A 25047-nucleotide genomic window follows, 5' to 3' on the forward strand; every position below is an offset into this window, starting at 1 on the left:
CCCTTTTCTTTAATCCCTAAGCCCACTTTGTGAATAATTTTTCAAAAGCATCTCTGTACAACTTTGGAAACATTCTGATGCCTGATCATGGAGACTGCTGTGTATTGAAGCACGATTTTTCAAATTAAATTTTTGCAGGTACCAATAATAAAACTCACAGACCAGGAGACTGAGGTTAAAGTCGACATCAGCTTCAACATGGAGACTGGGGTCCGGGCAGCGGAGTTCATCAAGAATTATATGAAGGTGCTGCTGTCAGCAAGTTAGCACAATAAAAATCAGGGACTTAAGATGTTACGTTGGGTATTGTTTCTCCTATAAATGGTAAAAACTTTAAACTGTCGATTATAATAGAGACTGTGCAGTGGAATTACTTATCCTACAATATTATTCTAGGGAAAGAATATTGAATAATAACTTTGAAACTACTTAGCTGTTCTTCAGATTTACTTTCCTTGGCTAGCCATTTCATAAAGTTGAGTGCTCTGTGAAATGTTCTTTCTGGTTATTACAAACTGACCATCCTTGCAGCTCTGTGTGTCTGATTTACAAGGGAGTCCAGGGCCCACTGGACGGTGAATGCATCACGACACACTTTAGATTTACTTACTTGGTCTTGAGCCTGAGGATGGCGGAGCAGACTTGTTTATTGAGGGGACCGATTTTGGACGCTGACCAGTTAAACAGATGGTCTTTCCTCCTGTTACATTGGAAGTGGTGACATCCTCGATAGAGGCCACCTAGCACCTGTAGTCTGGGTACTGCCTTTTCCCACAGTTGCAGGGACATTGCTCCTTTTGTTTCCCTTTTTTCTGCATCATGTCCTGTTTGAAGGTTCATTTCTACTTCAGCAGATTTGAAAACAACAGAAGTTTCCGCTGTCCCCCACCCCTTCTCCAGTGTCTGCATTTCCTTGTTATCTTCACCCTGCTCTCCCCACAGGAGAACCAGCCACTCATCCTACTGTTGTCCCCTACCTCGTGAGCTGTCTCCCCTCCATCCTTTCTTGCTTTTCTGAGTGTTGAAGGTTCTTGTGTTGATTCCAGTACCTTCCCTCGCTCACTGCTGTACCCCTCCGCCCCTTCACCTGCATAGACCTCCACCTGGCATGCAGCAAGCCATAAGAAGTATTTGAAGGAATGTCATGTGCTCATTCATTCTCTGAGTTTCTCTTCATGCAGAGTAGCCCACCTTGTAACCTGGGGAGGGGCTCCCCAATGGGATCTTAATGAGTCCCTCATATAATTTACTCTCAGGCCCTCTGGTTTGAGGATGATTAGCCTAGAGGTTTCTAAGGGGGAGGAGAATGGAGGACGCTTTCTTTTCTACCATGTAAAATTGCTCTGTAAGAAGTTTTCAAAGGTATATGAACTAACCAGTAAATATTTTTCTTTTGGAATTTACAGAAATATTCATTGCTGCCTTACTTGATTTTAGTATTGAAACAGTTCCTCCTCCAGAGGGACCTGAATGAAGTTTTTACTGGTGGAATTAGCTCATACAGCCTAATTTTAATGGCCATTAGCTTTCTACAGGTGAGTGTGCTTTCTCTCCAAAATGCTTATAGTGAGACTCATGTAGGAGTGGCTTCGTCCTCAGTGCTCTGACCAGTTGCTGTTTGGACCCTGGCTGTCCTCCTCTCCCTTCACTGTTCGGTTTTGGCTGAGGAGAGACTGATTTTTAGTTCTTACAGTAAGACCCTATTTGGATTAATACATCTTTCTTATTGTTCCTTTATAGCTTATTTTGTGGGTGATTGAACTGTTAGAGGAGGGAGGACTTATCTGGTTGCCAGTTAAGTGTATGTGAATCTCAACTTTCATATCTCGAGAGACAAAACCTTCATACCTCAATAGACAATAAAAAACCATTTTCTTGGTGCTTGACTATGCTGAAAGATCTCTCTCAGAAAAAAGTTTGAGCCCTGGCTAGTGTGGCCCAGTGGATTGGGTGCGAGTCTGCAGACTGAAAGGTCGCCAGTTCGATTCCCAGTCAGGGCACATGCCTGGGTTGTGGGCCAGGTCCCCAGTTGGAGGCATGAGAGGCAATCGATTGATGTATTTCTTGCAAACATTGATGTTTCTCTCCCTCCCTTCCCCTCTCTCTAAAAATAAATAAAATCTAAAAAAAAAAAGAGAAAAGTTTGATACCATATATGCTAAAAAGTATGAAAAAGAGCCTTTTTTTTCAGATTGACAGAACAGTATTTTGTCTTGAATTATATATTGCCCTTCTTTTCTGATTACCAGGGAAAAATCTGTCAATAGAAAACCTTGAGTGTTAAATACTGTGATGTACTGATAAATTATACTCATAATATAAAAGTCTTTAATTGAAATATTATCTTATTTATATTATTTTGAATGAAGGATTCTGTTCTTTTCAAGATCTTGCCTCTATACTTTAGCTGCACAACACTTTCCCTCCAGGTTTATTATTTATTTCGTATTTGGGATCGGGCTTAGTGAGGGTTTTATGTCCAGAATTTGGTCATTTTCTCATTATCAGGAATACTGCTAGTAGTCAGCACAGCTCCTGGGTACACTGCTTTCAGTATGTGAGTTCCTTGGCCTGTCTTTGCAGAGATGCTTTAAGAATGGCGAAGATGGAATTCCATGCGTTTTGTTACAGTTTTAATCCTGTTGCCTTGTTTTCTACTCTCCCCTCTATGATGCTGCCCTTATAGCCATTCTTCCCTAGTTTTTGGACATGATTTTGCCTTAAACACAATCTTCTCTTACTTCCTCATGTATTCCTGATACGAACTATTTACCATTTGCTTTTATTGCTCTGGGGTAAGTGCCTCCTGTTGACCTATCCCATGGGGTCCTCACAGCGCTCCATCACCCCAGGAGCCTTGCCTAGCAGAGGTGGGATTGCCGTTCTCATGTCCACATCCCTTCGTGCTTTGCCCCTTCTGCTTCGAAGCTGTGACTGTTGTAGCATCTGAGTTCATTTCATGGCTAATTGAGGCAAGAAGACCCGACCTTGCTCTGGGTATTTCTCAGGTGTTTGATTTTGACTAGAAGGCAGGGAATAAAGAAGGGAGTAAGATACGACAAAACTAAGAATGCTGCATTTGTGCTTTTGGAACATGCGGATCCCTGGAAGTCAAAGCCCTAAGCCCTAAAAATACTTCTAGGATTTCATTATGGAGCTCTGTGTTGTAACTTGTGCTTCTAGCAGGACTTCTACTTTCATGTGCTGCCCAGTGTAACTCAGTGCAGCTGGCAGCATTCTGTGTCCAGTCCAGCAAGGTAGCTGTGGGCCAATGGGCCACGGATGCCTATGGAGCCCTTGTAATGTGGCTCACAAGACTGACAAACAGAATTTTTAATTAATTGTCTTAATTTATTTAAATATATGTAGCCACATGTGGCTCATGGCTATCCTCTCGGGCAGCACAGGTCTGCGTTGCTCAAATACGAGTCTCTTAAATCAGTGACTCAGGAGGGTATCAGTAGACAGTGATTTGGGTTTGGAAGAAGTCCATTGCCTATTTGAAGAAATTGTGATGCTCAAGCGAGGCTGATGCCAGTCTCTGTGACAAGCAGGGATGTCAGTTTGCTATAAATATAATGATACAGTGCTAATTCTTACACACAAAGTCCTTTCACATTCTGGTTTTCTGTGATACTGTTCAGTCTAATACTGCCCCCTGTTGATTGTATTTTGGAACAATGGAATTAAGATTAGAATCTTTAAAATTACTTCTGCCATCTAGATCAATGATTTTCAGGCTTTCCCATCTCCTGGCAAACATAAACTAATTACTAAAACTGCAACACTGCAAGAAATGTATTTTTGGCCAATTTGACAAAAAAAATAGGTATAATTTTGATTCATTCACACCAGGCAGCTATTGTTGTGTTGGCTGTTGTCATTTTTTTGACATTCTAAGGGAAAAGAGGTCCGTGCCCCTGACTAAATAGTTGGGTGATGGCACACTTTCTTATCAGTAGGTGGGAACTTGTGATTAATCACATGTCTCTTTATAGGGAGTTGCTGTGTGGATTACCAATTTCAGAGAATTGAAATGTAGTACAAACATTCAGGTAGAAGGTTTTATTTCTTTTGAACTCTCTTTGTTGAGTTTGGCTCTCCAGGCTCTGGTGGTGCGTCCTTGCAGCTGCGCTGAGCATCGCATGACGGTGCACGAGCCAGTCCCGGAGGAGACCTGTGGGTGGTAGACTTCATCGCATGCAGTCTCCTTTAGAAATGACTTCAATCCATTGTTTTTACAGTTGCATCCAAGAATTGATGCCCGGAGAGCTGATGAAAACCTTGGAATGCTTCTTGTAGAATTTTTTGAACTCTATGGAAGAAATTTTAATTACTTGAAAACTGGTATTAGAATAAAAGAAGGAGGTGCCTATATTGCCAAAGAAGAGATCATGAAAGCCATGACCAGCGGGTATAGACCATCGATGCTGTGCATTGAGGACCCCCTGCTGCCTGGTAAGGGTACCTCGCTCTGCACTCGCCCCAAGCGATGTGGGAGCATCCCTTCCCTGGTGTGCTGGTGTGCTGGTGGTGGTATGTCCTCGGGCCCTGTGAGCCAAGGGCAGTTCATTGGATCTGATGCAGACTCCTACTGTCCTAACAGCTAATAGTGGCAATTTGCAATTCCTTATTTAATGCTTCTAATTACTTACTGCAGAGTTGCAATTTTGTTTGTATTCTGCAGTCAATCAGAAAAATGTAGATGGTGAGAATAAAGGAAAAAAGTTTACCTTTTAATTATAAAACTATTACATACGCATCATAAACCATTAATTCCCAGGAATATGTAACAGAGAAAAGTGAAGTATGTCATAATCCCCTCCCATTTTGGTATGTAATCTCCCATTTTTTCCTAAAGTGGTATTAACATTCATTATTGTAGCCTTATTAATTAATAAATGACATCAGATAATAAAACAGATTTGCAACCTGTGTTTTACTTAATAGTATATCCGAGACCACTTTTTTATGTGTGTAGGCTCTGCTCTGTAACAACAGGATTGCCGCTCTGAAGAACCCAGGGCCGCTCTCCAGTTCTCCAGTTTTATTGCTTTTAGCCTATTCAAGGGTGCTCATATTCCCAACCTTCGGTGACAGCCTTTTAAGTCTTTAACAATCTGATAAAACCATGCAATATAAATGTAATTTAATTTACATTTCTTTAATGATAGTGAGGTTAAACACGTTGTTATTTATCAATTCCACAAATGTTTATTGAGTATGAGGTGAGACACTGTTGTTACTGTTGGCGATGAAGTCAGTGACGGACAGGTGACAGAAAAGGTGCTGGAGATGTCAGCTCCAGGTACACTGCCCCTTTGGGTTTCTTTTTGTCTGAGTTTATGTGCTTTGTCCGTTTGTCTGCTGTACTGTTCCCTTACTGGCTTTGTGACACCTGTGTGTGTCAGGGAGGCCTTTTTTTGTTGTACATATTGTGCTTTTCCCTCCTCAGTTTGTCATTTGCATCTGGATTTGGTATTTTTTAATTTCTCTCTATATTTAATATCCTCATATTTAATGATTTTTGTTTTATGGCTTTTGGGGTATGAACTGTATTTCTTAATTTTTGATCCAAAGAAAATATACTGGCTGTTCTTTTCTGTTGTTGTTTGTCAATGACACGATTTATACCATGCCTTCTCAGCAGCGATTTTCCCAGCATCGCGGTATGACAGGTTTTCGTCATCTGTTGTCTGTGGTAATAAGTTAAATTGGAGACATTTCTGTTGTCTTCAGTGTTTGCTGAAATGTACTCGAAAAACAAAAACCCCACCCTATCACTAGGTTACATTATAATTAAATCTGGAAAAGAATATTCTAATACTTAGAACACAGCTTCTAAAAAAACAACTAACTTGTGAAGAAGTTTCATGTAAACTAAAATTAAAGTTAAGCTCCTTAACTGTGGCTTGCTTGTCGACTTCAGCGGCGGCTTCATTTGATTTCCTACCGAAGCCTGGAGTTCAGACCTAGACTGTTCTGTCATACAGGGTTTGCTCTGCGGGTCCCATTGGTGCTGACTGAACTGTGGTGTGCTCAGGTTAACTGCCTGTGACAGTGAGCTCCCAATCAGCATGAGGGCAGCCTGATTCAGGTTGCTGCTTTGACATCCTTGTGTTTTTTTGCCACCTGGGGAGTTACTTGACTCTCGAACTGCCACTCCACGTTGGTGAATGACATCTTTCTTCGTGGGGGTAGACCCTGATCGGGTAATGCAGATCAGGGCCTTTGGCCTGTGAATACTGTAAGAGGCACGTGACGATTAGCTAAGGTGTGTTTGCAGGTGCCCAATACGGCTTTGCTGTTGGGGTCTGGACGTGTTTGAGGGCCCACTTCAGACTAACGTACATGAGAAGATAAGAAACATTTGATGGCTCACACGTTGGGTAGAGTTTTATAGCTGCCTTTCTGTTTCAGGAAATGATGTTGGCCGCAGCTCCTATGGGGCCATGCAGGTGAAGCAGGTTTTTGACTACGCCTACATTGTTCTGAGTCATGCCGTGTCACCACTTGCGAGGTCCTATCCAAACAGAGATTCTGAAAGGTAACCGAAGTCCATCAACACCTCTGTTGGGCTCCAGGGGTATGGTAGTTGCACCCTCATTAGCCTCTGGAAAGCTGGTACCCTTTGCCTCTGTCATTTGCTTTCATGAAGTTTACTAATGGATGTGCCATCAGATTTTATTAAAACCTGAAAATATCAGTAAAGGAAGACCTTTTAGGAATTCAGGATGGCCATATTTGATTCATTCCAAGGTTAAGAGTTGGAAATTTCTTATTTGAGGAGTTAGCATTTCCCTTTTAAGAATATTTTGTTTGGGGGAGGTGGTTCCTGGCTTTTAAAACTTTAAGAACGTTCCCTGACCAGTATGGCTCAGGTGGTTGCAGGTCATCCCGTACACTGAAAGGCTGAGGGTTTGATCCCTGGTCGGGATGCGTATAGGAGGCAACCAGCTGATGTTTCTCTCTCACATCAGTCTTTCTCTCTTTCTCTCCCTCTCCCCAGTTCCTCTCTCCCTTCCTCTCTTCCTAAAAGCAATGAAAAAATATCCTCAGGTGAGGATGGAAAAATAAAATAAAATAAATATAAAACTTTGGAATATGACGCTTTTCCTGAAGGCAGTCTTCAGAATGTGAATAGTTAGCTCTACGTGAATGTGTATTCGAGCCTACAGGCCCCATCCCTTTTCTCTTAGGCACAGCGGTCCGTCATTCTCTTTTCGGGAACATTTACAGTGTACACTTCCATTGCTAGTGAGAAATATTTATTTCTAACCCCAGAAACGGGGCGGCAGGGTCTGTCTACCTGGTGCCCGACTTTGGTGAGAGATTAATTCACTCGTGTTAGCCTGACCACTCATGTAGGAGTATCTCTTTGCTCCTTCATGGGAAATTGTTCAAACTAAGAAAAATACCTAGTTTTTCTGTAAGAGTTTACTATAAAACTGTAAGACTTAGGCCAGTACCATCTAGAAGAAACATGGTGTGTGCCTAATAGAATTCCAGAGTTTCTAGTAACTGCCTTAATGCTGTTGCAGTGGGACTGGGGGATGGAGAGAGGAGGCGGGGGCAGAGTGGCTGAAGAATGGTATGATGGCCGCAAGTGGTAGCTGAAACAGTGCTGTCGTCTCTGTTCCTTGGGCAGGTGATGGGATAAGTAGGTTAGGAGGCCTGGCGTGGTGGCGGGAGAGCTGTCGTGGGTTTTCAGGCAGTGCTTTGGGCCCCACAGTGGGTGCTCTGTCTCTCCGTTCCTGGTGGGAAGTGGAAGTGGGAATGTCAGACATGGTCATGTTGGTTGGGAAGGTGGACTTCCCTATGTAGGCACTTGATTTAAACAGTTTTTGTAGATCAATTTAGGTTCAAGGACGTCTGCAAAAGATCTGCTTTTACCATACCGTGATCTCAAAGTATGTTTGGGTTTGAACATCGGAAGTCATACATATTTTGTAAAATTATTTTAACTTTTTCCTGTATTTCACTTAGCAGAGCAATATATTGTTAAAAGTATAAAGTAGCTACAGGGGAGGGTTCATGGGCTTCACAGTCCTGCTGTACTGTGTTGATTTCCCGCCTTGTCCCTTTATAGTACTTTAGGAAGAATCGTCAAAGTAACTCAGGAAGTGATTGACTACCGGAGGTGGATCAAGGAGAAATGGGGCAGCAAGGTCCACCCGGCGCCCGACCTTGGTGAGAGATTAATTCCCTTGCATTATCCTTCACCTCCTGACCCCTCGTATAGGAGTATCTCTTTGTCCCTTCATGGGAAATTGTTTAAATTAAGAAAAATTCATAGTATTTCTATGAGTTTAATTTAAAACTGTGAGACTTAGGCCAGCACTATCCAGTAGAAATATAAGGTGTGCTTCATGGAATTTTAAAGTTTCTAGTAACTGCCTTAAAAATGTGAAAATAAACAGGTAGAATTAATTTTGATAATATGATTTATTCAATTTAATGTACAAAATGTTAATATTTCATGTAATCAATATAAAAAGTCATTGAGATATGAGATCTGTCCAGAAAAAGTCCAGCCATTGTTAATATAATGAAAACAGTTTATGTGACATTCATGTGACCTGGCAGCCAAGGAGAGTGGACTGGAATGCACATACGTGAACAATGATGACCTCACTGTACTAGTCAGTGGGGGCAGTAGATGCTGTTGAGTGAGCATGTGTACTGTGTGGCTGTCACATTCAGAATGACTGAGTAGAGCAATATGTCTGCATTAAGCTTGAACATTCCTCTGTGGAAACTATTCTCATGGTTCAGAAGGCCACAGCTCTGGGCAACTGGTGATTGGCAGCTTCATCACAACAATGTACCCTCTCACACATTACATCTCGTGTAGAGTTTTTTGGTAAAACACCAAATCACCCAGGTGACTCAGCCACCAGATACCCCAGATTTGGTGTCCTCTGACTTTTGGCTTTTCCCAAAACTAAAATCACCTTTGAAAAGTCAGAAGTTTCAGACTGTCATTGAGATTCAGCAAAATACGATGGGACAGCTGATGATGATTGGGAGAACTGTGTGAGGTCCCAAGGTGCCTACTTTGAAGGGGACTAAGGTATCACTGTCCTATCTACAGTGTTTCCTGTGTCTTCTTCAATAAATGTCTCTATTTTTCATATTGTGTGGCTGGATACTTTCTGAACAGGTATATTTTGTATGAGATCTGAAATCCAGTGTGTATTTATTCTTGTAGCACATTACAGTTAGGATGTTAAATTTCCACCAGGAATACTTGATCTATAAATTAGATTTCATAAAATGTGCAGTTGAAAACTATTTACATGCGCAAGTTGTTTTAAATATATTTAAATGTTTTCCAATAGCTGAAACAAAATGATTTTAAAAATTAAATAAAATTAGAAATTCAATTTGTCAGTCTCATTAACATCATTTCAAGGCTCAGTCATACCTGTGGCTGGTGGCTGTCCCATAGGACCCTTATATCTGCGCTCCTTAAAGGTGACTCACCTGGGCTGTGTTTTTCTCTCCACAGACAACAGGATTAAGATAAAAGAGCGAATAAGCCCGTGTGATGGGGAGCAGCCCCAGTGCCGAGACCCGGAGCCGCCCTACAGCCAGCGCCTGACCTTGTCTCTGCCCAGCCCCCAGCTTCTCTCCTCGGGCTCCTCTGCGTCTTCCGTGTCTTCACTCTCTGGAAGTGACATTGTGAGTGTGTCTGTGTTTGTGGAAAACATCCATAGTGGGGGTTTTTCATCACTCTGTGTGTGTGTGTGTGTGTGTGTGTGTGAGACCACCCCAAGTGGCGCGTGGCCCCTACTCTGCTGTGAGTGCCAGTCTCCGTGGCCCACGTGGCCTCTTGTGAGCACTGATGCCACTGACAATAGAATTTCAGTGCTTCCTTCAATAGTTTCTAGAAAACGTACTTGGAAGTAAAACATTTAGGTCTAGGTGTCCCTCCTATACTTCTTTCACGTTGTTCTTCAGTTTGAAATGAAGGACGTGTGAGCAGCTTCGGGCTGCCTGTAGTTGAGCAGCAGTAGTAGATGGGTTCTAGCAGTGAGTGTGCACAGTGAGTGTGCTGTTGGCCTTCCTTTCCTGGCTTTAAGGAGCCGTGCCCCTCCTTGGACAGCCCTCCCTGTTCTTCCTCCTCGCAGGATTCTGACACGCCACCCTGCACAACACCCAGCGTTTACCAGTTCAGTCTGCAAGCACCCACTCCTCTGCTGGCCAGCTTGCCCACCGCCCTGCCCATCCCGAGTGGCAAACCTCAGTCCACTACTTCCAGAACATTGGTCATGACAACTAACACTCAGGTACGTGGCTGCTGGTGCCCATCTGGTGATGGGCCGCTGGGAACCGTGTAGGAGTGGCTGACACCTTTGATTTAGGAAAAGAACTTGAAAAGTCTTTGGAAGATACATTTCTGTCTTTTAGGAAATTGTCATCTTTTGTGGATATGATAGCCTGTAATTTCTGTCATTCTTTAAAAGATAGTGTTATCAGGTCCACCACACGCAGTGTTACCAGTGAGGGGACTCGGTTCGTAAACACTGAAGTGGCTTTTGACAAGGTCCAAATTGACCGTCATTCTGCAAATTACACTGATACACAGTGTGAGACCATTCTCCTGGGGTCGTGTTGGAGAGAAGGGCTGTGATGCTGCCCCCAGGCTGAAATGGACGTGTGTTGCTGTTTCCTCTCAGAACCACAGTGTTTACATGCTTACGTAGTTTATTATAAACTTTGACTTTTTCCAGTTGATTACATTTTTTCCCAAAGGCAGTATTATAGGGCTTTTTCTATTAGAATGTTTTTTAAAAATTTAAGCAAAATTGTAAGTCTAGAAGACCATTTCAAAAATACTAAATTTTGTATCTACTTCCCAATTATACATCAATTGAATATACAAGGTCTGTCCAGAAAGTATCCAGCCACACAATATGAAAAATAGAGATGAAGAAACAGGAAACATTGTACATAGGACAGTGACACCTTAGTCCCCTTCAAAGTAGTCACCTTGGGACCTCACACAGTTCTCCCAATCGGCATCAGCTGTCCCATCGTATATTCCTGAATCTCATTTACAGTTTGAAATCTCTGCCTTTTCAAAGGTGATTTTAGTTTTGGGAAAAACCAAAAGTCACAGGGCACCAAATCTGGGATATCTGGTGGCTGAGTCACCTGGGTGATTTGATGTTTCGCCAAAAAACTCTTCACGAGATGTGATGCATGAGTGGGCATGTTGTCATGATGAAGCTGCCAATCACCAGTTGCCCAGAGCTGCACCTTCTGAACCATGAGAATGGTTTCCACGGAGGAATGTTCAAGCTTAATGCAGATGTATTGCTCTACTCATTCATTCATTTTGAATACGATTGCAACACAGTACACATGCTCACTCAACGGCATCTACCACCCCCACTGACTAGTACAGTGAAGTCGCCATTGTTCACGCGTGCACATTCCAGTCCACTCTCTTTGCTACCAGGTTACATCGATGTGGTGCAAAACATTTTCAGTATATTACCAATGGCTCGACTTCTTCCAGACAGACCTCGTGTATATGTGTAAAACCATCACATTAATTCACTTTAAAAGGAAAGCCAGTCTCTGCAACGTGGTTATAATGTGAGTGTAAAACAACATAGATGATGTGCAAGGAGGGCCACCGTCACTCTCCAGAGGTGTGTGGGGCAAAGGACTGCAGGGTGTGAACAGTGGTTTTTGAAGGTCTGAGGACAGGGGTCCACCCAGCATCCTGTGCTGCGTCAGGATGGTATGCAGACAAACTGTGGCAGAGGGACAGGGACCGCCTTGCCTCGGCATCCATCTGCAGGCTGTCACTGCTGTGGGCTCTTTCCAGATATTCGAGGGACAGTGACTCTGATGACTTTAGTTTTGCTTTTTTTTTTTTTTTTAATTGTTTGGTCTTGTTTAGCCTAAATAAATATCGAAACTTTCTAACTTTGGTTCCTATTGTGATTGCTGTTTCAGAACATAAAATGTTTCTGATTCGTAAGAAAATCTTGTGAGGCTATAGTCAAACACAGACCGGATTCATGAGCCTTTTTGCAAATGCCGCCTTCTGGTGCTCAGCCCTGGAAGTGGGGTGGCTGACTGTGTTGGATATGTACCTTATGGGTGTCTCTGGTGGTTCTGTCCCTAGACCAGGTTTACTATACCTCCGCCGACCCTGGGGGTGGCCCCAGTTCCTTGCAGACAAGTTGGTGTTGAAGGAACCCCAGCCCTGAAGGCTGTGCACCACATATCTTCCCCGGCCATTCCGTCCACGTCTCCCAACCCGCTCTCCAGCCCTCACCTCTATCATAAGGTAGGTCCCCCGTCCAACTTAGGCCCCCGACACCAACCAAAGCAGGTTCATGATCGGCAGTGCTTTCTTCGCCAAAGAGAGCCTTCCACAGACTTTTCAAAACGGAATTTGTTTTCTGGTTGTTCAGCTTCATGCTTTCCTTTGCAAAACTTTAAAAGTGGTAAGAAGTTGTTTCAAAATTTAATATAGTTTAATTTCTCTCATTATATATTAATTTCTCTATTGAACTCGTTAGCATAATACTGAAGTTTGAAATAAGGTTTGGAGTAATGATCATTTTGTTTTCCTGTTTATCTATTAATTTATGTGCTAAAAACATTGGTTTTCCAGAAGCCAACAATCAGGAAAAATTTTGACACGGCTCCTTGCGATGTTCGCACTCCCGCAGTGTCACTCCCCAGCAGGGCTTTTCCTGGCCTCCCTGCAGAGGGCCAGGTGGGCTGGCGGGGCCCGGGGATCCCTGAAAATGTGTTTTTCCATTTTCCTGTTGCTAATCTAAGCCCAGATCCCATACATTAGACAGGGGTGTCAAACTCTAGACAGGGGTGTCAAACTCATTTTCACCGGGGGCCACATCAGGCTCGTGGTTGCCTTCAAAGGGCTGAAAGTAGAGCTCCCTCCGAAGTAACACCCTCCATCGTTGCTGTCTCTCTTTATCTCTTTAGCAGCACAGTGGCATGAAGCTGGCCATGAAAGGCTCTCACAACCACAGCCAAGGTGGCAGCTACAGCTCCGTGGGCAGTGGTGGTGTGCGGCCCCCCGTGGGCAACCGGGGACACCACCAGTATAACCGTACCGGCTGGAGGAGGAAAAAACACACTCACACGAGGGACAGCCTGCCCGTCAGTCTCAGCAGATAATAGCTCCTGGCGGCACCTCCTGGCCCCCACCCTTCCGAGACTGACCCGGGTGGCCTTGGCACCCGGCGGGAACTGAGACCAGCATCTAGCACATCAGCCGGGCCCCTCGAACGCCCGCCGCTGATCACTCTGCATGTTCCTTGTGTGGTGGTCACGTCCATCTTAAAGAACAGCTCCTTGTGCTCATCTGTGAAGCCTTATTCAACGTGGACGCTGTTTTCTGCCTTCCCAGGATCCTTCCAGAGGCTGATCTGGACCTGGAGCTGCAGGGGGTGAAGTCGGCTTTGGCGTTTGTTTCTCAGTAGCTGTGTCTGTTCCTTTGAGGTTGGGTGTTTTCATTTTATGTTTGGCAGAGCCACAGAGATGAACCCCTTACTCGGTTCTTCCTTGGACAGGATGGGAGGTCGCCATTGTTTTACTGCCCTCACATTTTGTTTCAAATTTCAGAACTGTTTTTCTATGTAAATATTGAAAACTTATGATTTGTGCAATAACTCATATATTTTTTATTTAATTTCATATTTTCATGTAAGTTATATTTAAGGGAGGAGGGAATTTTTTTAAACAAGCTTAGGTCCTTTCCCAAGTCGCATTTTCTAAGTTGGGTCCATCGAGTCGGCCGGCTGTCTGATGGGCACTGCTGCAGACACCGTGCGTGAGGGGCGCGAGTTTATTTTTATGTTTGTTCTTTGGGTCAGAGGGGAGGCCTCTCAGTTCGTGTTGAAGGAGCCACGTTGCTCCCCCCAGTCTTCTGAAGGGGCCTGGCCCCCAAGTCTCTGACCAGCTGCCTGCCAGCTCTGCCGTCCGGCCTGTCTGTTGTCTCGCTCTGACCGTGGAGTTTTAATGTTTTGGTTTTGGGTTCTTTTAAACTAGACAACAAATCCAGCATTTAAAAAGTGCCAGAAGTCTAACTTTCTAAGGGAAGAAGAGGTTGTCACATTATAGAATCTTTAAAAAAAATGTGAACTTCTACATGCTTCAGTCAGTTTTAGTAACATAGCCTGTAATGATGGGTCTGGTGAATCTCATTACAGACAATGGTGCCCAGTTTTAGGAATGTGGAGAAAGGAATTATGTTGATTCCATTGAGGAATCTATGTAGCAGTATGCATTCGTTCTGTTAAGAGCAAATATACGAGAAGTACTTGAGCTGCTCAGTGCGCCGTGGGGAGTATTCCTAATGTATTGCAGGAGAGCACAGCCCAGTGTTGGGACCAGGGAACTGCTGGAGCCCAACCTGAGAAGCATATAGGTATACTATGCAAGTGTATTCTGCCATGACAACCACTGTCTTTATTACCTTTTTTTGACGAGAATATATCCATCCTGCCTAACCCTGAGTTTTTGGAGCACTACAGTTGTCCTAGGAGTGCGCTGCATCTCACAGGTCATCCGACTGCCCATTTGTAACATGGGGCATCGGCCCCGCTGAGCACTACAGGGAGGGTGGCCTTTGAAGTCCACTAGTGGAGAACGCCGAGACGAGAAACTTACTACCGTGACACTAGGTAGACGTGCGGAGGGGGGCTGAGTGTGGTGGACACCCAGCAAGGGCAAGCTTTACACTGTCTATGGTCTGTTTATTTTTTATTTTATTTTATTTTTTTTAGCAGGACTGACCCACATTATCATTGAGAGCTGCCAGCTGTGACTGCAGGTTCTCTAGGAGGCATTCCAGAATAGAGTAGCACATTTTGTCTGCAGTTCTTAATGACTGAAAGCTATCAAAAATATTTAAAGATATTTAAATTGTGAACCTATTGATAAAGAAATATTTATAAAAACTGATATGTAGGCCTGTACTAATCTTTACGCATTAGCAATATTGACTGTTACACTACACTAAGGACGCCACTGCGGGGACGGCAGCGAGTGTCCCGTGGGTGCCCATTCTAAAGCTCGATTCACAGGCACAGGCGCCATGCTCCACCCTCGTCATGGTGAACGGAATGAATTGGCCTGGCTACCACTGTGGTCACGCGCTACAGGTTTAACAAGAAGAAATCATGTTTCGATTTTTTTTGTGTGTGGACAACAATGTGGAAGCTAAAATTGACATATTTTTATGTAAAGTTTTTCTATTCTTTGATTTTTAATAAACTTTGGAAACCAAGTAGTGTTTGAATGTGAGCTTTCTTTTCAAGGGGAAGGGTAGCTTCTACAGTTTAGCATTCTTGAATTTTCTAAATTAAGGCATTGAAAAATTATTTCATCCCTTGGTTCAGTAAATTCAGAACCTACTTGAGGTTCCAGGTTGTGTGAGAGAATCGGAATTGAAACATAGTATTTTCTCTCTTGCGGTGCTGATGAGGTCTGAGTAAAACCATTTAAATGATACTATGTCTGCGGTTTTTTACAAACTGATACTAGGATAGAATGTACTTCCCAACCAAACGTGTTTCCTCTCTATCACTATTAGGTCAACATTTATATTGATACCACTTAAAAAAGACACATTTGAAGCTGTCAAATAATCATAATGTATCTTGAAATGTAGTCTTTGAAAGGAAGTTTGTAAAAATTGTTACAAACCAGTGACTGAGGGACAAAACATGTCTCAGGCTAGGGCCCCTTAGAGTGTGCGTTTCAGAACAATTGACAACGTTGTGAAGGCGGGTGTTGTGGGTACAACCACACAGTCAGTCCTTCCACAACAGATTTCCGAAGGTTCTCCATGCAGGTGCTACTGGAGACCAAGGAGGCCCCCTCCTCACAGCACTGTGTTCCCGTGAGGTTTCCAGAAATCTCAGTGGTCCTGAGAAAGTGCAGTGGCCGGACGCAGAGTGACCTGTGCTGATGTGTTTAAACGGTTATGAGAATACTACTTGGCTCAGGAAATGGGGCGATTTCCTGTTGGACTGGGTTTTCGTGGTCAGTGTTTGTAAGATGCTGGCCCTCATCGAGACGGGTCCTGGAGAAGTGTGCTGTGATTGTTTTAAGCATGCACTACCCTCAACATCCCGTCATTTTAGCTTCTTTCCCCCTTATCCCACTTAAGGCTATTGAACCTCCTATTCTGTCCTCCCTGCCCCCTGCTGCCTCCTCATCCAGCTGTATATCCTACGCTTCACATACCTGCAGCCCCTCACGCACTCTCACTTGATTCTCCTGGCCAGACCCCATTCCTGTGTTCTCGCCCCTGCTGGCCCTGCATGCTGGGTAAGGAATACTGGGGGCTGGAGCCAAGACCCTGTAGGTGGCTCCGCTGAGATGAGCCTGATACTGGTTAGTGCTTAGTGGGTGCCCACCCTGTGGTACAGGTATGGTTCCCATTTCTAGGTGAGTAAACTGAGGCACAGGGGGTTGAGTAACTGGGTCAAGGCTATTCAGTAAGTGTCGCAGTGGAGATGAGACATGTCACCCCGTGCACTCAGGTGCTTCTTGCTCTTTCCCAGTGACGGCTTTTAACCCCCACTTAGTCCAAATTCCCCCATCCCCTGTTCCCCTCACTCCCTCTTGGCTATTGGCCTTGCCTCCCCTGTTAGAAAGGAAGTTCCTCTGCTGCCTCCGTCAGGCCTAGATCTCTGAACTCCTCGTGAATGAGGCCAAACCGTTCTCCATCCACATAGCCCTGGGCTCATCCCAGCCACCCAGCCTTGCCTCTCTCCAAGACACCACACTGCCACCCAAGCAGCCTTCCGTCCTCACCTCAGGGTAGCACTGGCCGGGGTGAGGGGGTGCAGCCTTCACCACAGACCTCTGCATCTTCAGCCCCTGGACAGCTGTGGCCGGGCGGTGGAGACCAGCCATGGCCCCTGCAGGTGGGCCACATGTCCTTTCTGAGGAGAAGGCCATGGTTTCCCTTGGCCTCTAAACGCTTGCCTCTCAAATGGTCTGTACTGAAGGACTTGTTTATTTTTTAATATCCCATTGGTCAGGTACCCATTTGTCGTGTACAATACAATAAAATGAATTAAAGAGTAAAATAAAGAAAACTGGAGATACACAAAATAAAAGGCCACGTGGGAACTGAATTGGACAGACATGAGCCATGTTATCGAAAGTTGCAGGTCTCTGTGCTTCTGGTCAGTGCCCACGTCCCCGGGCGGCCATGGCTGAGTTTCTGGGGCCCACCTGGCCCCATGCTCTGGACAGCAGCTCCTACACACTCCCCAGGCCTCTCCAGGCCCGCCCTCCCCAGGAGCACCCCTCCTGTGGCCTTGGAACTAATGGCCAGTGGACCTCATGGCCCCAGGACAGCCCCTAACCACCACACTATTGGTGCTGATTCCTCTCTATGGGTGGCCAGTTGGGAGTCCACCCTAAGACCTGTGTGCATGTCTCCTAGGATTGTGGCTGCTGGGCCTCCACCTGCAGAGGTGTGAATTCCTCCGTGTGGACAGATCTACGTGCACCTGGAAACTTTAAGCCCCTGTGATTCTCCCCAGTGGCCAGGTCTGAGAGCTGTTGCTCGAAAGCACCATCCTTCATATTTCTCTGATGCCTCATCAAAAACGGTGCATTTTATTTGCCACCATGTGCATATAACTGTGCTACTCTTACATGCAGTGCCTATTCTGTTCTCTTCCACTTCATGAAGCAACAGCAACAACCAAATGCTGATGAGAGGGGACAGGGTACAGGGGCGTGCCTCAGATGAGAGATGTTAGACCTCCCTCCAGGTCTCCAGCCTGGCCAGCATCCTCTGCTGCTTGTCAAGAGACTGAGGGGTGGGGTGCCCAGTGTGGCCCTTTGATGAGAAGCATCTCACTGGCTGGAGGTGGCGCTGCGTGGTCAGGTCTAAATGTCGCTGCACTCCGTCCTGAGCGCAGAGCAAAGGGCAGCTGGACGTGTTTGTGGCCAGTTTCCCTCTCTCCATGCCCTGACTTCCCAGCTCGCTGTGAAGTTTGGGAAGCCCCAGGGTAGGTCCGGTGCAGGGAAGGGGATCTGCCTCAGTGTGGGAGTCCTAACACCGCTGGTCTCCACCTGTGTGACCCATGTCCCCCTCTGGGCACAGGGTGAGGGTTGGCAGGTATGGGGGACAGCCCCTCTTTTTCCTGTCCACCTTCCTAGGGCCAGCTCCTTTGTCCATGTCTATGGGGTCCCTCCTCCCCGCAGAGCCATCTGGAGGGGATTAGATGGTGGTTTTCCTCTTTTTCGGTATTGGGCCCAGAATCTTCAGTGGCCAAATAATCATTTTTTTTTTTTTTGACAATCGATGTATCGTGGTAACAAGGTAATGTTTCTTCTGTGTTAATTAACTTTTCATATTTATCTTCTTTATTGGATAGACTGAGTTTTCTGAGGCATATGTGTATGTGTGTGCATGTGTGTGTGGGTCCCTCACCAGCTCAGCACCGTGCTGGACACCCAGAAGTTGCTGGGCACAGGTTTATGGGCAGCATCCTGCTTCCCTTGCTGCTGTTATCCCACGCCAGGTAAAGTCTGAAGCAAGAAAACTGCAAAGCTTCAGTGAGTTAAAAAAAAAAATTACATGGAGAAAAGCAGCAGGAAATGGAGTCAAGACTCCAGGCTAATTTTTTAGGAATATTGGAATCTAGATATGTACTAAAAACTTTTAGAAGTGTTTTGTCCTTTTAGCTGAAATGAGCCCATTCAAATGTCCCCCACACTGGATGGAGGGTTTTGTTTGGTGTTTTTTGAGAGTGCGGGCTAGTCAATAAGCATAGGAGGAAGAAAAGTCGGAGACACGAGGAAGCCTGATGATTGCCAACATTTTGCTTTGTTGTTTTGCTCTGTTTCATTTTGTTGTTTCATTTCATCTCAAGTTCCTGGGTGCAGCAGGCCTCCGTCCTTTCCTGCTGCCAACTGCGCTATGCGCCCTGACACAGGGTCTGAGGCGGGAGCTGAGGGCTCCCTCCCTCCTTGTCCCACCCTCCTCCGCAGGTCCTTTGGAAAGTGCAGGCTGCTTGGAGTCTCACCAAGAGAAGACAGGGGGCGCTCTTGCCTTACAAACAGATTCTCTTGCCTTGAGAACCTCCCACACTTGTCGATCCCTCCATCCCTCAGGAGTCAAAGGCCTGAACATCACTGAGGGGCAGGAGGGTCCCTTCCTCGTGAGAGGATGGCTGGCCCCTTGAGGTAGGCTGCGAATTAAGTATTTGAAAAACCTTGTGCTTGGGTTTAAAACGTAACATGGGAAGATGAGGCTGCACTTTTTCCTTCTACTGACAAAAAGAAAGATCTGTAAAATCCCAACAGTGACAATGAGGGTGAGACTGCAAGGTGGGGGTCCAGGCTACTCCAGGCTGCCCCAGGTGTTGCTGAAATCAGTCTTCACTCTCCCTGCAGAATCCGCAGGCCAGACTCTGTCGTAGGGTCCTCATGTGCTGGGAGGGAACCCGAGCTTGATGGGTGGAGGGGGCTGTGTCCCAGGGACCTGCAGGACCTACCCCCAGGACGCTCTTCTTTGAAGGAGGGACTCAGGGTGGGAAGGGGACAGGAGCTGCTTGCGGGCTGAGGACTCTGTCCTGTTCCATCTCTCTCCCTCATTGTGAGCAAGGCAAGTGACCATCGGCCTCAGCCCCTCACCACGTGTCCCCCTCTGCAAAAGCACTTTGTAAATTGCAGCTGCTCTGCAAAGGTCACTCACAGAGACCTTCTCCTCTGACCTAAGTAAGGCCTTCGGGATGCAGGATTCTTGACCTTTTGCTTCCTTCTCTAACCCTCTCCCCTCCCTGCGGCTCCATGTCCAGCTGCCTTGCACTGACTCCCTGGGCAGGTCTCTGCTTCTGGGAGCTGCACATGATGTGTGTGTATTTATTTACATGCACACACAAGAGAACACATGGCTAGACTCAACCTGTCAAACAACCCTCCAGGGGCTTTGTGATAAGGCTTGTTGGTTTTACCTTCTTATAATTACATTTTCCCTTGAAACAATTTTCAGTTAAATTTCTGTTTGGCAAGGTACCGAGTGAAACGCATCAGACCTAGAAAATGACAGAAACATGTTTAATCCTTTCAACTTACCCTTTTTATCCTGACTTAACCTTTCTCTTCTGACATGAATGAAGAAACAAGGGCTCTTGACTGTTGTGATTTGAGGAGACTAGAGGCACAGCTTCGGAGAATTTAGGGGAGTTTAGCCCTTCTTGGCAGCTGAAAGAAGATGCTCTGTATTTGGGGGCTCAGACCTCTGGGAAGAGGTATTCAGCCAAAAGCTCAGCCTTGTTCTTGGCTCCGGAGGGACAATGCTGACTTGGCCTCCTCATGACTGCTGTTAGGGTCAGGTGAGTCTTCATGTAGACTCACTGTGTGCCAGGCCGCGCCCTGAGCACTTGGCGTGTATGTGGCACTTTGTTAGGGTGACCCCGGGGCGCTAGCACGACCACTGTGAGATGGCCTTGTTCGTCTGGGCCATCTGCTGGCTCAGTCTTCCAGCGGATGGACTGCCAGCTTGGGCAGGCAGCGCCCCTCCCCCGCCAGCAGTGCTGTGCTGAAGGAACAGGGCATTTCAGAAGGTCCCAGGGAGTGGGGCCTGGGTTGGGACCCCAAACTGCCCTGCTCGTGGGGGTCTCGGGGAGTTCCTGCCCATCTGCCACCTCCTGTGCTCACCCACAACTACTGATCACACCAGGGCCCTTCTCCTGGGGCCTGGGGGCATTAAGTAAACCGATGCTTTAACCAGTACTGTGTGCACTGGAGCAGACACGGAGAGGAGAAAACACACTGCAGTTTGCCTCATTTCTTCATTCTCATTGAGTTTGCAGTATAAGAAATAAAAGTATCTTCTTTGACTTCTACCCTGCCAATGAGGTGAGGAAGTCATGTGAGGAAAATGTGCTGGAAAAGAGAATTCCATCCACATCCTAAAGAAAATCACTGTGTGTGAGAGCACACACCCAAGAGCCTGCACAGATTGAGGACAAGAAGTAAAGTACACGAAAATCTTTCTCTTGGAGCCTCAAACAAGCCCAGTAATCGCCACCTGATTCTAGGCTCCTTGTAAACAGTGTTTGGTTCCCCAGGGGTCTTTCTCTCGACTGGGTGTAAACCTCCATCAACAGAGCGGATCAAGACATCAGCCACTAACGACTGACATTGGCTTAAATCCGTGTTCTGATTATAAACATGATGTGCATCCTCATATTGGCGCCTTGGAAAACACAGAACAATATAACGAGTGTCAGAACCATTGGAATTCCAACGGGCATAGATAACCACTGCGACCCTATTGCTGTGTTTTTGGGCACGACTCGGTAAATGACGGCCCCTTGGTCAAATCTAGCCTGCTACCTGGTTTTATAAGCTCTGTGAAGTTCTGTTGGAATGTGTCCACATTCATTTGTTTAAATATCGTCTAGGGCCATTTTTCACCTTCAGTGGTAGACTAGAGTCAGGACAGATACTGCGTGACTTGCAAAGCTTAAGATATTAACTATTTGGTCCTTTATATATATAAACAGTGTAGTAACCTGGCTTTTGGGCAGTTTTTATTATGCGAGTGTGTGTGTGTGTGTGTGTGCGTGCCCGTGAGCGTGCATGCCCATGGCAGGCCCGTTGAGTTGATAGATTCAGTGTGTCTTAGCAAGGCGACTCTAAGAAGAACCAGTTTCCAAGTTTATGGGGACCTAAGGAGCTTAGTTTGGCCATGCTGAGTGTGAGGTAGCTGGGAGAGGGGTGGTGGTGAGGACGGTGGTCTTGATGGAGGAGGGTCTTGGTAAACTTGAAGATATGGGCATGAGTAACGACTGAAGTTCAGAGAGAAAGGAAATACCAGAGACAGGCTGTGGGAACGTGATGTGATGAACTGCTCTTGTGTGGGAGGCGGAGGACTAGGGAGGAAAAATAGGAGGGCCCCACGCCCCCTCCTATAGGAAGAGAGTTTCACTAGCAGTGACATGCTGCAGAGAAGGTGACCGAGCTAAGGAGTGTGAAGGGGCCACTGGGTTGGAAAGCTGGCAGGTGGTTAGTGAGTCGTGTAATCCCACATGCTGCAGAGAAACAGAGCCCAGGGAGGGGTGGGGAGAGGGAGCACGGGTGGGGAAATGGCGGGGGGGGGGGTGCTCTAGAAGATAATAGGTGTTTCCTGGAATAAAAAGTGCCCTGTACATTTTGTACACATGTGCAAAATCTGTTGGTGGAAAGTTCTTTTTTCCCCTGTTATTTTAATATAGATCCAAGTAAAATCTTGTCTGTGGTTTATAGATCTTTTTGAATAAAGATGTTGCTCCTTATGTGTAAGAAATTTTAATATGGTATTATACATTAATTTATGCATGTGTTATGTTGCCTCCGTGTGCATATAAATAAAATCTATATTTTTAATTGCCATAATGAGTCACAAACCCTAGGGAGAGAAATTATAATATGAATCATTTTACAAAGCCAATAATTGCAATTCAATTTTGTGTGAATCTGCCGCATTTTAACATGTCAACTGGCTTGAAGAGATGCGTATATTAAGCATCTTAAAATTTAAGTAGTAAATGCTTACTTTTAAAAAGGCATTGAAAATAACTTAGTTTAGAACTTAATGAAACATTTGCCCCCCACCCATAATAAACTAGAACTGGCTGCCAATATTTCGGATGTCTTGTAATCCAGGATCACCTAGTCAGGCAGCTGTGTGCTTTTTAACTGTCCCATCAGTTTTCTTAGGTCGGGTGTTACAGGAATAGTAGTTTTTTATTAATCATGCTCAACCCCACCCAGCCAAGTAGAGTGGTCCCAGGGGTGACTCTGAGAGAAGAGGGATATATGTGAGGGGTCAAATATCTCTACTTGTGGAAAGAACTTTGTGGGAGATGGGAGATGGGGGGCATGAGAGATGGAATGGGGGAGGGGGAAGGGACATGGTGAGGGGTGGGAGATGGGGGAGGTTTTGAAGAAGATCCTTGAGAAGATGACTACATGCTATTTCACCAATAAGTTTGTTTTTTCTGTTTATTACGCAGTCAGTAGGCCCTGATTTTTCTCATTGACCCCCACATAGGGTGGGGTTTGCTGGGCGTGTATGAAAAAGGGGCCACATACTGAACCTGACCAGCTCAGGGAAGGCCTGCTTGGCAGGTCTCACAAACTCAGAGACTGCTAAGTAGCCACATAGGGCGGTCTGAAATTACCTAACTAAAGGTAGGTCGTGGCAGGTAGTTATGTCCTAGGTCAGTATCTACCTTGACGAAGTTCAGTCTTTACCTTAACTGAGACTGTCTATTGTCTTTTTTGCATCTCTGATAACATAATCTTTGGAATATCAGAGAAATCTTTTCCCAGACCCCTCGGGGCACAATCTCCCACCAGAGCGGAGACCGCAGAACCCTTCATTGTTATCCCGTTCCCCATATATCATCTCTGTGTGCTGTACATGTTGATGACTGTCCTGTATTCACTGATGTAAAAGAAATTAGGTGTCTCTCCATTTTACTTTTTACCCAATGCCAGAGATTTCCCTTCTTTGCTTTCTCCTACCTCCCGAATCGATCACCAAAGGAATTCATGTAACCTCCCCTTACGTCTCCCACTTTGATTCTGGTGTATGAAGTAGGTGGGTTAGGGTCCTGCTGCACAGAGATCCTGGGAGAGTGCGATGGAGGGTTTGTGTCTGACCTAGTGATCTGCAGTCTGGACTACAGCAGAAAGCTGGACCAGTTGAAGGAGGAGCTTGTGGCTGAAAATCCCCTGGCTACCAGAACTGCCCCGCAGAACTGCATTGCATTGGGCTTGCTCAACCGGGCATAGAGAAACTGGAATTCTTGCTGCAACTTGGAATGCCAGTGCAGGAAAGAGATGGTGCTGGTTGGTCTCTTCAGACTGTGGCTTCTGCTGGCCAGGATGGGACTGTAAAAGCCCTTCTGGGAAGAGGTGCTCAAGTGAATGCTGCCCATCAAAATGGTTGTACTCTCCTACATCATACAGCTTCCAAAAGCAGGCACAAGACCACTGTCATGTTATTGGAAGATGCTAAGGACAATTATGAGGCTGCAGCAATGCACTGGGCAGCCCCCAAGTGTCACTTGAAGATGATTCATATCCAGGACACGGAGGGTAACCTGTGATGGTTACACTTAACCTGTGATGCGGAGAGAGTGGAAGAAGCGAAACTGCTATTGTCCCAGGGAGCAATTGTAATTGAAATAGGGTGCAAAGTGGGGGCCTCCAGAATATAGGAGAAATTCCCCACAGCCCATGGTTGGGGGGTGAGGGAAGTAGATGATATGGTGTTTAAGATACTTTGCATAACTACGGCAAGTTGATAGCTAGTTGATAGCTGTGCTGCTGCCCTGGGCAAAAAGTCTATGTGATTTTCAGAATATTCAGTGACTCATGACTTAGCCAGGGGAGGTGGCCCAGCCGAGATGTCTGTCTGTCATGGGGGATTCATGCCACGACCAAGAATGGTAGCTAAAAGAAGGTAAAGATATAGCGGAACTGGCAAAAGTAGAACATTGTAAGAAGGGCTGGATATGAGGTACTAGGAAGCTCTGGGTCAGCATTTAAAAAGAGGGTGGGCTGAAAGAGAAGCAGGCAGCCATGAGGAAGGAGCCAGGAAGTCGGGGGATTTGGCCTTGAGGTCTGAGAGAGGAAGCAGCAAGCAGCTATGCAGTTTGTAGTGAAGCAGTCCACTATGAGGGCTGGTGTGTGAGGTAGAGGCCATGCTGGCCGGGAATCAGGATTCTGCCATGTGCCCTGGGTAGTGAGGAAGGCAGCCATGCTGGCTGAGGAAAGGGTGCAAGGAGAGAGCCGACGGAGCTGTGCGCGAACCTGCCCAACCGGCACGGATTCGCGGGAGGTGCCTTGGAACTGAAGCGTGACCGGGAATGCTGACTTTTATTTCTCCGGAGGACACACAGAGAAGTCACCCTCTTGGGATGTATACCTCCCTGGACTCCACCAGCATCCACTGTAACACAGCACACGTTTTCCGGCACCACTACGTGGAGGCTGAGAGAAGTGCACTCCAGATCCTGAAGG

General features: G+C 45.8%; 1 protein-coding gene and 1 pseudogene across 2 annotated transcripts in view; both read left to right on the forward strand.

Moving 5' to 3' along the window:
• The window catches only part of TENT4A (terminal nucleotidyltransferase 4A), a 42845-nt gene extending 27562 nt beyond the window's left edge, over positions 1–15283 (forward strand). The window contains exons 5-13 of one of the 2 annotated variants that reach the window (XM_053913796.2): positions 139–246; positions 1407–1535; positions 4245–4458; positions 6421–6547; positions 8090–8190; positions 9512–9684; positions 10134–10292; positions 12146–12310; positions 12979–15283. In XM_053913796.2, the coding sequence (XP_053769771.1) occupies positions 139–246; positions 1407–1535; positions 4245–4458; positions 6421–6547; positions 8090–8190; positions 9512–9684; positions 10134–10292; positions 12146–12310; positions 12979–13170 (1368 nt within the window). In that variant the 3' untranslated portion in view covers positions 13171–15283. Of the gene's footprint in view, positions 1–138; positions 247–1406; positions 1536–4244; positions 4459–6420; positions 6548–8089; positions 8191–9511; positions 9685–10133; positions 10293–12145; positions 12311–12975 lie in introns of both variants that reach the window. The other variant, XM_053913794.2, reaches the window with a different exon arrangement.
• Positions 15284–17914: 2631 nt separating this feature from the next.
• The window catches only part of LOC112320947 (26S proteasome non-ATPase regulatory subunit 10-like), a 57196-nt pseudogene continuing 50063 nt past the window's right edge, over positions 17915–25047 (forward strand).

This window comes from Desmodus rotundus, chromosome 1 (genome assembly GCF_022682495.2).
Source record: "Desmodus rotundus isolate HL8 chromosome 1, HLdesRot8A.1, whole genome shotgun sequence".
NCBI lineage: Eukaryota > Metazoa > Chordata > Mammalia > Chiroptera > Phyllostomidae > Desmodus > Desmodus rotundus.